Below are 17,500 nucleotides of genomic sequence, written 5' to 3' on the forward strand. Positions count from 1 at the left end.
ATAGACACGCACGGTTACTTGAGAGCACGACGTCGTGTCGTGGACGGCGCACGACCGACGAAAAGTCGATACGTGTGGAAGGTGCCTTCGACGACGTAAACGCGAGTGTAGCTGCCCGATTCATCAATTTATGGTCACGTGATACTATTCATGATCAGATTCTTATTGTTGTTTTATTATTATTATCATTATTATCATTATTATTATCAATTATTATTATTATTATTATTATTATTATTATTATTATTATTATTATTATTATTATTATTATCATTATTAATCTTTTTTCCAAGTGAACGTGTACAATCACTACAAGAAGTCAGGTCAAAGGCCACCACGGACTTAAAAAAGATACGATCTATTCTCCAGATACTCGTATTTCAATTTCTTAACCTCCACTGTCTAAGAGGCCAGTTCCTCTTGGTCTCCAACCAGACTTAACCCGACGGCAATCAGGACACAAGTCTGCGGCGCCAGAGGTCGTTTGCGGCGCCAAAGATCATTTGCGGCGCCAGAGATAAAACAAGCGACACTTATCGACTTTTGGGAACAACTGTGCCTGTACGTTGAGAGTCTGGGTCGCGACATTGATTATATAAATTTTGGAAGGCCAGTTACAGGTTGCATTAGAAGTCATGATAAAAATATATATATATATTTATTGTAAGGTAACCTTAGTATTGGGGAATATGGTACTCAGAGTATGCGTGCGTGCGTGCGTGTGTGTGTGTGATTCACCATGGTCTTGGATCACGTGTCGGACTCGTGATCGACAGCTATTACCCTCTCGGATGAGAGCTGAGCTCATATATGACCGATCTATGTGTAATACTCTGACCTTACACGCACACCCACACCCGACTCCTTCGCCACGAGAGTTGGAGTAGCGACTCGCAGCGACACTGAAATTATTTCAGCCCTGGGCGGGATTCGAACTCGGACCATTGTAGGAGCGGTTGCGAACGCCACCACTGCGCCGTCGAGTCGTGTGTGTGTGTGTGTGTGTGTGTGTGTGTGTGTGTGTGTGTGTGTGTGTGTGTGTGTGTGTGTGTGTGTGTGTGTGTGTGTGTGTGTGTGTGTATTGGTCTTGAAAATAGGCATATGGGCGGGATTAGTCATTTATCTATTATTCATTTATTTATTCGTGTTTATATTCATCTATTTATTAATTAATTTATTCAAGTTATTTGCTTATTCTTGTTTATTCTTGTTTTCATATATTTACCTATTCATCAGTCTATTTCGTTTATTAGTGTTTATTTTCTTATTCTAAAGTGGCATCCATACGCACAGACCACGTTAGGAGAGAGAGAGAGAGAGAGAGAGAGAGAGAGAGAGAGAGAGAGAGAGAGAGAGAGAGAGAGAGAGAGAGAGAGAGAGAGAGAGAGAGAGAGAGAGAAGGGACACCATAGCCTACACTCAGATTTGCAAACCTTCCTTTCGACCTATTTGCCCTATTTGTGATAAATAGTGTAAATTGCCCTCCGGGATGTACCTGAATTTGATCAACCAAATTAGCATGGCTGCCGTCCAGGGCAACGCGAGCGGCCATCTTTGTCCACGAGGCCTCCTCGTGCCACGTGCCGTTTGAGGTGCCATGGCACGCGTCCTGTCCGTGTCATGGCACACGCACCAACCACCCGTGTCATGGCACGCTTCCCGTCCGTGCCATGACAAGCGAACCAACTAAATGTGCCATGGCACGCACCCTGCCCGTGCCATGACACCTTCACCAACCGCCCGTGCCATGGCACGCACGCTGTCGGTCACCAGAAATCCAAACGTCATTTGAATTGGTTCTATGGTTCTGACCAGGTTAACCAGATTTAGCATAATTATGCTAAATCTAGCATATGTCCCCATAAGATACTATATTTAGAAATATAATAGAAACTGAACGTCTTATGAGGAAGAAAATAACATAATTTCTGCCAATCTAGCATAATTTCAGTCGCTGTGGTGGCCAAATTTATCATTATGCTAAATTTAGCATATTTCTTCTAAATATAATACTATCCTAACAAGAACAAAATATTTAGCATTACATTTGTCAATCTAGTATTATTTCAGCAGCTGTTTAGCATATTCCCGCTTGAGAAATCCACTCCAGTCTGCTCTTTCACTCAATTTGCTCTCTTTCGGTCTCTCAGCGTTATTCCCCACCATTGATCTCTCCATTCTCCTCTTTACTCTCTTTAGCTTTATCTCCATCACCTTCGTCAGTCTCACATGTGTAGATCGTAGCTGGGACTATACATTCATTGTAAATCTTACGTTTCAAACATAAAGGTAGAAAGCCGCTCAAGTTTTTATAATACATACATACATACATACATACATGCAAACATACACACACACATACACACACACACACACACACACACACATAAGAGTATATATATATATATATATATATATATATATATATATATATATATATATATATATATATATATACGAGTATATATGTTTATATATATATACATGCACACATACATATAGATACAAACAATACATACAAACATATATACATACATACATGTACACATGGTTCATACATGGAAATAAAATATGGGATTATGCATGCATGTTCGTATGTATGTATGTATGTATGTGTGGATACATGTGAACCAAAATCCGTGGTCCACAAACTCCTGTCCCGAGAAGAAATCGCTTTTCGGACAGACTCTTCAGGAAAATGGTTCCTGCGCTGAGGGCGCCGTCCCGGGGTGGACAGGTAAAGAGACAGATGGACAGATGTCCTTGTGGACAGGGAGAGACAACAGCTGTTCTGGTATCGATTGACGCCCCGTCAATAATTCAACAGCTGTCGGAACAGTCCCCCCCCCCCCCGTGGCAGAAGAGCACACGTCACCGGGGACACCTGTGGCGGCGACCTATGTTGGGCCTCAACGACGCATGAACACGAGTGGAAGGAGGAGGAGGAGGAAGACGAGGACAAGGAGGAGGAAGAGGAAGGAGGAGGAGGAAAAGAAAGGAAAGGGGAAAGGAGGGAAGAGAGGAGGAGGGGAAGGAGATGAGGATGATGATGATGAGGAGGAGGAGGAGGGGAGGAGAAAGAGGAGAAAGATGCCTCCTCGTACGTGACAGATGGATAGAAGCTTCGGTTATCGAAGAAATCTGATGCTGTGGTGACGTCATAGTCTCAGATGGTGGAAAACCGTCGTTAAATATATATATATATATTGTAAGGGGAGAAGCGTAAACACCAGACTCAAAGTGGGAAGTTTAATGCCCGACGTTTCGGTCCTAGTCCTAGGACCGTCTTCAGGGGTGTGAAAATGTACAGTGTTCAAATGAGCTATTATACTGTCCGTGGTTGGAATTGGGAGAGGTATTCCGCACTGCCGAAGCTGTCCGGGTCCCCCCTCCTCTTCCAGTCGCTCCGAGTACCGGACGACTGGACCACCTTACATACCCAATTGTGCATACATTTAATTTACAAAGAATAAATGCAATATAATAAAATTAAATACAATAAAGTACAATACAATACAATAAAATGCAATGAAATAAAATGTAATAAAATAAAATAAAATGCCACTTGTGCAACAATTGAAAGTGCACTACGCACTTGCACGCGGAGGAAAAAAAATATATATATATATGTATGTATATATATACATACACACACACACACACACACACACACACACACACACACACACACACACACACACACACACACACACACACACACACACACACACACACACACACACACACACACACACACACACACACACACACACATCAATACCATGAAATTCCTTTAAGCAAGGACATTAGAATATGGACAATATTTGCATTATTGTAAGTAGAATACTAAAACCAAAATATATATTATACACAAGTAATATTAATGAGAGTTCTGAAACCTACTGTTTTGATACTATGCACGGTATTGAGGTTTGTGTGTGTGTGTGTGTGTGTGTGTGTGTGTGTGTGTGTGTGTGTGTGTGTGTGTGTGTGTGTTGGTGTGTGTGTGTGTGTGCGTGTGTTTGTGTGTGTTTGTGTGTGTGTTTGTATGCGTGTGTGTGTGTGTGCGCGCGCGCGCGACTTTAAAAACTAAACCTATCATCACATCCAAAACAAGAATAACAAGGACAAGATTAACAAGAACAAGAACAAGAAGGCAAAATCGTGAACAAATAATCCCGGACACTAACATGCACGGAAAAAAAAAACCAATAAAAATAAAATAAAGTACAATAAAATAAAATATAATTATGATAATAATGTTAGCAACAACAACAACAACAACAACAACAAAAACAACAACAACAACAACAACAATAATAATAATAATAATAATAATAATAATGATAATAATAATAATAATAATAATAATAATAATAATAAGAAAAAATAGAAAATAGATAATCAAATATATACATATATATATATATATATATATATATATATATATATATATATATATATATATGTATATATACAGTATGCATAATAACGCAACACACACAAAAGAAAAAAAAAATAGAACCTTCCTTTTTTAACCACAAGAACCCATGTCCAGGCTCCCTCGTCGTTCCCCAATGGTGCTTTCTCTTTGACAATCATCATCATCAATCATCAATCATCCATTCGGTAGGGGGGCGTCATACGCCAGGGAGCGCTTCGCTTCACTCACACGCCGACGCCGGTCCTCATGGTCTTTCCGAGGAGCAAGCTCTCATGCAGACGCCCTTCCATCCCACTCCAAACAACCCTCGACAGGTTCGGTCAACTTGCCCCTCCAGCCGTGAGGTTTTCTGTGAGCGTCCGCTCCTTCGTCTCCTCTTCCATCGAGGGTCGTCTCTAGTGGATACGAGCTTCTGATAATCACATCACACGGACAAGCACAGGCCGCGTCTTCAGCGTCCATTCAACCATTGGGGACGTTCCTGGAAGTGCGTCCCCCCGCTCCCAAGTTGTAAAGAAAGACGTCACATTCGGGTTTCACGCCTAAAGCGCGAGAGGGCGTCGGTGGATGTGGGGTGTTTACATACAGATGTGTGGTTACCTCCTACTACCGAATCTCACGGGTTGAAATACGCACGCGCGTGCCTTCTGCGGTTCCCTCCTTCATAGGAATGTATCCTTTGATTTTTCTTAAAAGAAAAAAAATACTTTTCATTTTTTTTCCTATTTTTCTATGTTTTTCTTCTTTCGTTCTTTCTTTTCTTTCTTCCTTTTTATCTCTTTCTTTTTTCGATTTTTTTCTTTATTTTCTACGTTGACTCTACTCTTCCTTGAGTTTAAAGATTTTAGTTCTTTGTTCTACCAGCCGGCAGACACTTCTCGCAGTATTTCATCTCTTGGTTCTTCTTCCTAAACAACATTTGGACGTCGTTAAGATCCGCAATTAACGGAGGGTTATCTTAACAAGCTAATATTTAGGGTGGCTGATCTTAAGATGGTTAACCTAACCTAAACCGAAAATAACCTAAAATAAAATAACCTAACCTAACCTACAATAACCTAACCTGAAACAACCAAGCCTAACCTAACCTAAAACAACCTAAAATAAAATAACCTAACCTAAAATAACTTAACCTGAAATAACCTAACCTAACCAAGCCTAATCTAACTTATAACAACCTAATCCAACCAAGCCTAACCTATAATAACCTAACCTAACAAAGCCTAACCTAACCTAACCAAGCCTAACCCAATCCAACCTTAATCAAATGATCTTCACTGTTGGGGAGATTTATGGTTACAATCTAATTTCTGGAGATTTTTCTCTTGTCAAGCTAATATGTGAGGTACAAGAGTATTCTGAGGTTGCTGATCTTTAAACCGTCCGAATATCTTAACTTGTCTTATGGTCAGGACGTCTAATGCTTCCTCCTGGTTCTTCACTCCATTTGTCGACTGCCCAGCTTAGGAATCTACATTCCTTAGCATTCTGTATGTATTGACCTAACTAAATCTATCTGCCTAAATGTAGCATGCAGGAAGGAAGCTACACTCGTGGTGTCCTACCTCTTACTCTCCATTTGTCACCATACTTAGCTGTACCTATGTGTGTGTGTGTGTGTGTGTGTGTGTGTGTGTGTGTGTGTGTGTGTGTGTGTGTGTGTGTGTGTGTGTGTGTGTGTGTGTGTGTGTGTGTGTGTGTGTGTGTGTGTGTGTTCGCGTGCACGTGTGTGTGTCCGTGCATGAAGGCGTGCCTTACTGTTCATATATCGAACACGGACACAGATGCCTGTGTGTGTGCATCTGTACGTGCATATGTATGTGTGTGTGCATACATATATGTGCATGCATTTGTGTGTGTGTGTGAATGTGTATGTGCATATGTATGTGTGTGTGCATATATGTGTGTGCGCGCATGTGTACGTGTGTGCCTGTGCGTGTGTACATATATCTCTGCACGAAGACGAGCTTGACTATATATGTACCGAGGACGGAGGAGACCCCCCTCACCCCCCCCGGGCCCCTCCCCGTGCCGTGAATTGGCAGGAAAGCTAATGCAAACATCGATACTTGTGGTGCAAGAGAACGGCCCTTATTTATTATTACGCGGACAGACGGACCCACACGGGCGAGACAGTGCGCGTTTTCTCCCATTTGCATCCAACACTTGCTCTTATGGGAAATAAGCGAGTTCAAGAACACACACACACACACACACACACACACACACACACACACACACACACACACACACACACACACACTCGCACACGCATCCACATATTCACACGCTTTCTCACATACACATAAACAAACATACACACACATATAAAGTCTCACATACACACATACAGACACACGCTCTCATACACACTGACTCTCTGCTCTCCCTCTCTCGCTCTCTGTCTCACTCACGCCATACATTCTCACATACACAGACTCTCCCTCTCACACATACACATATACTCTCACATACACATTATAACATAAACACACACACACACACACACACACACACACACACACACACACACACACACACACACACACACACACACACGATTTGCTGGTATAGTGGTTAGTGTGTCGGGCTCTTAATGCAGGGGATCCGAGCTCGCTCCCCATTCATGGCGTGGTGGCGGCGATGATGATGATGATGATGATGATGATGATGATGATGATGATGATGATGATGATGATGATGTGTGCGTGTTTGTGTGTGTGTGTGTGTGTGTGTGCGTGTAACGATCTGTTCTCGACATGCGTCCCACACAAACAGGCTCTTGTCCATACAACGATCGGCCCTCAACATGCGTCCCACACCCCTCGTCCACACGACGAGAGGTATGACTTTCTTATGCCGCAATGTTCCTAATATGTCATGATATTTTCATGTCATTATCTTAATTTATAACGTAAACATAAATCATGTAATGCTATAATAATATTGTGTTTTCATTCAGACACAAATACACATGTATTCCTTAGTATTGTTAATTAACATACCAAAGCCTTGCATTTTTTTCTGTAATATTCTATTAACATATTCGGAGTTTCAATAAGAACCAGTCAAAAAACATATATTACAAATTCTGAAATATCACTTGTATACGAAGAAGGCTACATCACCACCTGTGTGTAAATACCGCTTCACACTTGGCCGATTACCGTCAACCATTGTGAATTTGAATAATTAGAAGGAAACTTTGGTTACACTATTCTAGACCTCCCTAAGAACATTTCACCACTGTGTCTAACTTTTGTAAACGTTTATTTTCTCTTAGTTTACCGTTCAGTTGCTCAGTATCTGACGCAAAGGCAATTTGGCTTTTTGGATATTCGAAAAGGAGAAAATTGTAACCAAAGTCGTTCCTACTCGAACGAACTCACAACAGTTGGCGATAAAGTGCCCAGTGTGAAGTAGCGTTAACTCTTACTTTTCCATTGGCTCGTTCGAACACCTGTGCGCGACGTCAGAACAAGTGTTTACTTGCTCCACAGCCCAGTTGGGCAATTCGTCCATCGCATGTTATCAATTTGTTTCAAGTGCGAGTATTCGTAAGCCGAACAGACAATTTCCATTCCGAGTAACAGTCTACCTTTCAATCGCACTGCGGCCACAAGATTTAATTGAGCCCCCCTTTGCCCCCTTCCACCCTCTCGGTAGCGAAGAGACTGTGGCCGAACACGCCATCGAACTACTTCCGAACTGGGAAGCATCTTTCGTCTTCGGCATACGTTCAATTCCGTGGCCCCCGACTCAGTTCTTTAGGTTAATTGATTTCCCAAACATCTGTGCATCAGTCAAATGGGTGCCTACGCATCGGCCAATAAACGGATACTCTTGTGGTGGTTATTTATGGACTGTGTTTCACCAGCGCCTCTATACTGATAAATAGCTTCACGTTGCTGTCTTTCGTCGTGTTATATCTCATACACTGGTTTGGTTAGTCAAGAATAATTTGGTTTAGTTTGGCTGTCTAGTTAGTCGTTTGGTTTAGTTTTGCAAATAATTGTACATTTCTATATATGTTGTGAGGAATCTCAATATATATTAAAAATCCATCACTGACCAGGAGGATCTTTTTATTACGTTGACAATAAAAACAAAGGGTTTCTTTTCATCAATATCTTTATCATCATCATCATCATCATCATCATTATTATTATTATTATTATTATTATTATTATATTATTATTATTATTATTATTATTATTATTATCATTATTATCATTATTATTATCATTATCAGTAGTAGTAGTAGTAGTAGCAGTACCAGTAGTAAGCCTAGTAGTAATAGTAGTAGTACTAGTAGTACTAGTAGTAGTAGCAGCAGCAGTAATAGTAGTATCATTATTATATGTATTTTCTCTTTTTTATATTTTCGGGTCGGGTGAGATTTGGGAGAAAAATGAATGGGGGGTGGGGGGGAGCCACACAGATATTAAGAATTCAGGGCGGGGGGAGGAGGGGGAGGATTAAGTGAAAAATGTTGAGGCCGTGAAATTCTACTCCCCGGAGCTGCAAATCACCTCAAGAAAATTGAGGAGAGCCTCGCTCGTTGCCAAAACCAAAACAAACTTGGCGTGCGAGGATTTTGGTTGACGCCATCTTGGTGACGTCAAGTCGTTCGCTATCATCCCGTGGTCGAATGGGATTTTTTTTTCTCACGAATTTACCCATTTCGTTTATTACGTTTTTATCATTTATCATAAATTCTAGTTTGTTACTTATCTAATAATTTTACGTATTCGAACTTATGTAATGATTTTACTTAATTACATTACTTGTTTGTATCTATGATAATTATCATATATATATATATATATATATATATATATATATATATGTGTGTGTGTGTGCGTGTGTGTGTGTGTGTGTGTGTGTGTGTGTGTGTGTGTGTGTGTGTGTGTGTGTGTGTGTAAGGTCACAGCATTATCATAGATCATGCCATATATGACCTATGACCTTTCATTCGGGAGTGTAATAACTGTCGATCCGGAGTCCAACACGTGATCCAAGACCATGGTGAATCACACACACACACACACACACACACACACACACACACACACACACACACACACACACACACACACACACACACACACACACACACTTGTTGAACACAGGCAGGTGTAAATGATATCCCATGTATTAACTCTCACAGAAGCATGTCGATAAAACTTGTGACGTAATGCCAACTAATTCTTACTATAGACGTAAAAACAAAATTAGCGCTTTCGTCATTTGTGCGGATGACGTCATTTGTGCCGTTGAAAGGCCTTCTTCCACCTCAGTCTCTCGTTTTATGTTGGTTGTCGGCAGGTGATTTAAATCATCTCTGTCAACTACCAGACTCTCTGTCTCTTCCTCGATTCCACATTCCTCTCTTCCTCTCTCTCTCTCTCTCTCTCTCTCTCTCTCTCTCTCTCTCTCTCTCTTTTCTTCTCTCTCTCTATCTCTGGCTCACTCTCTCTCTCCCTCTCGAAGCCGCATCACTCCATTACACACGTTTCACCTCTAGATATGTATCCACACATATATACATACATATATACATATACTCACATACATACATACATACATACATGCATGTATATATACGTACACACGTATATGCACATACCTACCTACCTACATATATACAAACATACACTCACACACAAACATGTACTCTACATTCACATTCTTACCTAACTACATGCATGCATACATACATATATACATACATACAAACTAGTACTGTACAGTCATATACCTACCCACATGCATACATACAAACATACTTGGAGACACATATATATACATATATACATGAACACACATTCATGCATGAATACTTGTATACATATAAACATAAATACATACATTCATACATATATACATACATGAAAAACATGCATGAATGCACACATGTACAGATGCTGTACCTTAGCGTACATATACTGTACATCTACCTATAAGTACATAAATATGAGCACACACACACACACACACACACACACACACACACACACACACACACACACACACACACACACACACACACACACACACACACACACACACACACATACACACACACACATACACACACACAAATACACACACACTACACGTTATCCAAAACCATTGTGAATCACACACACAGAAAAGCATGCGCCAACGCATTATTGTATGAATACTATCTGCCGCAGTCGACCGCAGATAACACCTGGATACGCATCTGTTGCTACTGCTACTGCTGTCTGCGGCCGCCGCAAGTGGAGCTAGGCTGCGGCACGTGACGGGAGGGAGAGAGGCGCAGTCGCAATTTGCAGCGTCCGCAGTTTCCGTAGGAGCTGCGAAGTCGCGCGGAGATGAACAGCAACGCATAAAAAGACACCTTCGTTTGTGTTTCACCAATGACAAATGTATGTAAGAGACTCACACGTCACCTGCTGGGATGGGGGGAGGAGAGAGGAAGGGGGAGGGGAAGGAAGGGGGAGGGGAGGTTGCGCTGAGAGAGAGAGATGAGAGAAATGGTAGTGGAGGGCTAGGGGGGGACTGGGGGAGGGGAGGGGAAGAGCAGCTGGGGGGGGGAGGATCAGTTTGATGCGTTTCCAGAAAAGATAAGGGAAAATAGAATAGTGATAAACTCTGATGCATCGTTGGAATTGCCAAGAGTGTGGCTACGTACGCACACACACACACGAACACATACACGTACACACACACACGTATACACACACACACACACATGCATGTATACACATGTACACACACATGCACGCACGTACACACACGAACACATACACGTACACACACACACGTATACACACACACATGCACACATGTACACACACACACACGCACGTACACACATATGCACACACGTACACACACACAAGCACAACCACACATGTACACACACACACACACGCACGTACACACACACACGTACAACCACACATTCGTACACACACGTACACAGTCTTCGCTAGGAACCGGTGAGTACAGATGTGCGCAGGTTGGGCAGGCAGGCAGGCAGGCAGGCAGGCAGGCAGGCAGGCAGGCAGGCAGGCAGGCAGGCGAACTGCGCAGGTGGCCTGAATACCAGTGGCCGGGAGGGTGACCAACCCACAGATGTCTGGGGCTCATAAAGGACACGTGTTCTCCTCCCGTGGATAATGTCTCCTTGATCCCAACATGCGATCCACCGGATAAAAAGAATGAATAGATAAATAAATGAAATTAAAAATTAGAAATAAAATAAAATAAAATAGAATAAGATGAAAAATGTGTTTGTAGTAGTAGTAATGATAATAATAATAATAATAATAATAATGATAATAATAATGATAATAATAATAATAATAATAATAACAATAATAATAATAATAATAATAATAATAATATAATACCCATAATAATTATAATAATAATGATAAAAATAGATAATAATGATAATGATAATACTAATAATGATAATAATGATAATATCAATAAAGATAATAACCATGATGATGATGATGATGATGATGATGATGATGATGATGATGATGATGATGATGATGATGATGATGATATCAATAAAGATAATAGTAATAATAATAATAATAATAATAATAATAATAATGATAATAATAATAATAATAATAATAATAATAATCATAATAATAATGATATTAATAATGAATGATATCAATAAAGATAATAATATTACCAATAACAAACGTAATAATGATAATAATAATAATAATAATAATATATAATAATGAAATAATATAACAATAATATAATAACCATAATGATAATAATAATGATAAAAATTGATAATAATGATAATGATAATAGTAATAATAATAATAATAATAATAATAATAATAATAATAATAATAATAATAATAATAATAATAATAATACTAATAATAATATCAATAAAGATAACCATAATAATAATAATAAAGATAACCATAATAATAATAATAATAATAATAATAATAATAATAATAATAATAATGATAATAATAATAATAATAATAATAATAATAATAACAACAATGATAATACTAATAATAGTAATAGTAATATCAATAATGATAATAATAATAATAATAATAATAATAATAATAATAATAATAATAATAATAATAATGATAATAATAATAATGATAATACATACATATACCAAAGGCCTTTTTCCCCCTTAAAGGTAGCCAAAAAACAAAGGCATGAAAATAATAATAATAACAATAAAGATAATGACCATAATAATACCAATAATAACAATATTATAATAATAATAATTATGGTATAATTAATTATAATAATGATAATAATAGTAATAATGATAATAACAATAAAGATAATAACCATAATAATAACAATGATAATAATAATAATAATAATAATAATAATAATAATAATAATAATAATAATAATAATAATAATAATAATAATAATAATAATAATGATAACAATGATATTAATGATAATGATAATATTATTAGTAATAATAATTGTATACCAAAAGGTTTTTCCCCTTACAAGGGAGGTAGCTAAAGGCACAATCAAATAGATTGAAAAATATACAGACAAATAACTAAATAACTAAATATATATAAATAATTGTTCATGGGAGGTCTTCACGCAAGAAACGAATGTTTCAGCGTAAACGTGGAAGGGGATTTTTGGACACAGCTGTACATTACCGAACACGTAAGAATAAAAGAGACTACAAGAGACCATAATCCCTACACTAGGCAGTTCCATGTCCCTAAATATGTGTCATATCTATCCATAAAGCTATGTAATCTTCTCTTGACTAATAGTTTTAGCGCACACTACATGGTTACCAAGTTTATTCCATTCCTTAACTATTCTTTTAGTAAACCGGTTCTTGTCTATTTCCTTCTAAAACCCTTTGTGGGCACCACAACCGATGCGTCCCTATGATAATCCCATTGTTATATTTTCTTTTTTCGTACAGTTAAGGAAGCAAGTCTCCCAGCTCTGTTCAAATATGTTCAAATATTTAGCAATCGTCGCCTCCTCTGAAAAGGACGAGTTAATGATATTAAATCGAAATCATATCCGTAGCTTCTTGGTAGACCGCAATGAAACAAACACTAGCCTTGTTTACAAAGGCTAAACGCAAACTGAGACGCAGGAGACATAGGCAACGTAGCACAGAGTAAACACAGACTTCTTGTTACTAAACTGAAGTATATTTTGAACTTCTCTCCGAGTGAAAATGCTCCTAGATGTACTACCTACCTCAGCATTTCAAGTGCGAGGGAAGTACAAACTGTACTTCAGTTCAGCAGCAGGAAGTCTGCCTTTGTTCTGTGCTGCGTGGACTGTGTCGCCTGCGCCTCAGTTTGCGCTGTGTCAGAAAGGAGTTTTTTTCAGTGATGTTTCCTCTGCCACCATGATCCAACTCGTCCGAAAGAAGGAAAAAATCATGTAAGATTTGTACGAAAGGAAATGAAACATCAAATGAGGGCAAAGGATGGTGAGGGGACATGGGGGGAGGGGGAGGGTGAAGGGGGGAACGGGGTGGGGGGCAACGGAACATGCGTAATGATAATTATTATTGTGGTGAATGACACGATTTCGGGAGATATTCTACGTATGCCAAAAGACACACTTGTCCAATGCTACACATGTGTTTGGTCACCATTCCACGTAAGGACCCCTGTGACGGACCACCTCATCTGTCACTGTCCCTGCTCCAATGATCATTCCCGAGGCTCGCACACACTACCTGCACCATACATTTTACACTTTAATCGTAGACATACACGTATAGATTGCATTGCTTTGATCGTAGACATACACGTATAGACTGGGTGTACGTACGCGTATGCATATACATGTACACACTCATATACATATAGACATGTATATACATATCCGTGTGTAAATACCTGTGTATATACATATAGATATGGACGTGGATTTTGGGTGGTGGCAAGAATGAGTACATTCTTATGTTTCGGTCTAACACGTTTTGAGAATATAATCTCGTCACTGTTAAAAATAAATAAATAAAATAATCACTACAAATTCTGAGGCGTCTAAGGCAAAGAACAATACCAGATCTTACCTTGATACCAAGAGTCGCTCTCTTATAATGTGGTCATAAAAAGGTGAAAATTGTCGTCTTTGTGGATCGACTTATAGTACACTGAGAACTTAGGATCCTTGACCAACACTTGTCTAGAGATCGGTAATTCATACCCCACTTCATCAGTGAATTGTATATTAGTATCTGAAATATTCATTCTTTTTAGCCCACTTGGTCTATTTCCCACACGTTCTTCTGCGGACAATCATCTATATAACTGAACCAGTTTGTACCAATACCTGTGGTCTTAAACCATCAGTCTTTGGTTGTTCTACGCATGGCTTTGGCAGCGCTGCAATGGGTGGGGGGCCCCACGGAGAGACCCTTGTGTTGGTCAGACTCTTCTCTGTTGAAGATGAAAGCTCCAAAGTTACACATAACTCATCAAACTTCCTTTTGGTATCGGTAAGGGCGTTTCTTCAATGTCGCCTAAGACTGAGACTGGTACATTAGTGAAAAGGGTTTCAACATCAAATTTGACCAGTTCTTTGTTTCCCAATAACTATTTTTTTCATTTTGTTGCCTAAAATATAGACTGTCCTTCCGAGAAAAGAACCTGAAATACTACATAAAATCCAAGGATATAAGTTGATTCTTGTGGATAACTCAGAGAGACAATCTTGAAGTGATCTCCATATGTAAACAGAACTCTCAGCATACAAAGAAGACTCTTCGTTTGTGATGTGCATTGGTGGGGTAATCGAAAGCGGGTTGGTATCGCATTCGCTTAATTGTGGGTTCGAATCCTGCACTTCTCTCCGATTACTGGCAGTGACTATTAGATACTTGTTCCAAAAAAATAAAAGTGCAAAATTGGAATCCCTTGACAACCAGCCAACACCTGGGAGCGTAAAATGGCACGAGAACAATAGTACTTATATACATCAGGAACAATAGCAACACATAGTCTACATCCCTTCTCTTGCACGCAATACCCCTAACCCAACCGAGGAATAACACATCCTCTCGCCAATTACCGAGAACAGTCCTATCAATTAACGTCTTTCTCTCTTTCTTTGTGACAGGTTCCCGGGACATGTACAGTCCCGCCAGACCTCTCGTCCTCCCCTCGGCGCACACTGCGGCTGCCGCAGCCGCAGCCGCCGCTGCCGCGTCAGGCTCCGGTCCCGGCGGGGTCGACAGCGCCCGGTACCAAGCCGGCGCCGGAGGAGGACCCGGGACTGCGGCAGTTCGTCACTACGATCTTGCCCAGCATGTCCTCTCCCAGCACACCGCTGCTATGGCCAAACTTCTTGGTATGTCGGCTTACACTCGCTGGGAAAGTTTCTGTGGTCGCCGCACATACATACATGCACGCCCGTGCACATGCACACATACACATACTCACGAACACCTATACATACATACATACCCACACACATAGATACATACACAAACATACACACACACAAAGAGCACTGCTTCTTTCGGTACACCGATTCGGTGACCATGCATTGGTGGTTATGCATTTGTGGGACAGAAAGATGATGTCCTTGATTTCCCTGACCCACAAAATTGTTATAATTTAGAAATAAATCTTTCTGTTGTTGTACTAGGGGGAATAAACTGAATTTTCCTTATTCACAGGAATCACGATAGAGATTTTTTCATATTTCGTTCTTGTTTTCGTTGCCTTTAAGCACATCGGGACTATCTCTTCAGAAAAGCATCCACTGGACATAAGACTGTTTGCCAGGAAGATCATTCTTACAGGGAGGGATCTTTGAATTCTTGTAGTTGTCCAACTGTGGATGCTGATCTCTCTCTTTGTCCTGATCTTGTTGGTTAAGAGTCTGTGGTTCTTAAACCTTTCTCAATCTCCTCCTCCTCCTCCACTATTGACGCCAAACTAACCCTTCCTCCTCCTTCTCCTCCTCCTCCTCCACTCTTGACGCCAAACTAACCCTTCCTCCTACTCCTCCAGCTCCAACTCTTGACGCCAAACTAACCCTTGCTTCTCCTCCTCCTTCTCCACTCTTGACGCCAAACTAACCCTTCCTCCTCCTCCTCCTCTTCCTCCTCCTCCACTCTTGACGCCAAACTAACCCTTTCTCCTCCTCCACTCTTGACGCCAAACTAACCCTTCCTCCTCCTCCTCCTTCTCCACTCTTGACGCCAAACTAACCCTTCCTCCTCCTCCTCCTGTTCTTAACGCCAAACTAACCTTTCCTCCTTCTCCTCCTCCACTCTTGACGCCAAACTAACCCTTCCTTTTCCTCCTCCTTCTCCACTCTTGACGCCAAACTAACCCTTCCTCCTCCTTCTCCTCCTCCTCCTCCTGCTGCTGCTCTTGACGCCAAACTACCAACAAAAACATTCTTACACTCCAAAATCCAATTATCCTTTTGCCATGGGTAAAGGCATCTTTGTACCCCTCATTATTCATGTTCCGTTATCATTAAAAAAATACATAAACCCTGTTTTCTCTAGTCCTTGTACACTGTGCTACTTTAAATGTATTCCCTGTGTCTGTGGTCTCCAAGTGAATTTTCCAATTTATTTCGCAAGTGCTTATTACATTTTCTGTGGTTACCAAATGACCTTCCCAATTTAACTTTTGACCATCTGTTACTAGAACGTGTGATTTTTTTTTACTTGTTAATTATTATAATTGCTAATAAGATTACCTGTTCCCTCGTTTCAATGTCCTTTCTCGCGCATGATGTCTAGCTTTTTGCTGTCTTATTTTTCTTTCCCTAGTTGCCCCTATCACCTCGTTTTATTATTAATTAATTTTATCTATTTATTTTATTCGTTCATTGTCATAGCCTCTGTATCTTTAATTTACTGATGTTGAAAATTTATTATTCTGTATTGCCCCTTCCACCTCGTTTTATTAATTAATTAATTAATTTATTTATTTATTTATTTCATTCTATCTACATATTGTCACAGCCTCTGGTTCATTACAAAGTCTCATCTCACTTGATCCCCCTTGATGC

General features: G+C 39.8%; 1 protein-coding gene across 2 annotated transcripts in view; it reads left to right on the forward strand.

Annotated features, from left to right (window-relative positions):
* The window catches only part of LOC143024688 (uncharacterized), a 42,597-nt gene that overhangs the window by 21,070 nt on the left and 4,027 nt on the right, over window positions 1-17,500 (forward strand). For both annotated transcript variants that reach the window (XM_076183689.1, XM_076183690.1), the window contains exon 2: window positions 15,584-15,814. In XM_076183689.1, the coding sequence (XP_076039804.1) occupies window positions 15,584-15,814 (231 nt within the window). The remainder of the gene's footprint in view (window positions 1-15,583; window positions 15,815-17,500) is intronic.

The sequence above is a fragment of the Oratosquilla oratoria genome, chromosome 4 (genome assembly GCF_046742065.1).
Source record: "Oratosquilla oratoria isolate Oo_2021 chromosome 4, ASM4674206v1, whole genome shotgun sequence".
NCBI lineage: Eukaryota > Metazoa > Arthropoda > Malacostraca > Stomatopoda > Squillidae > Oratosquilla > Oratosquilla oratoria.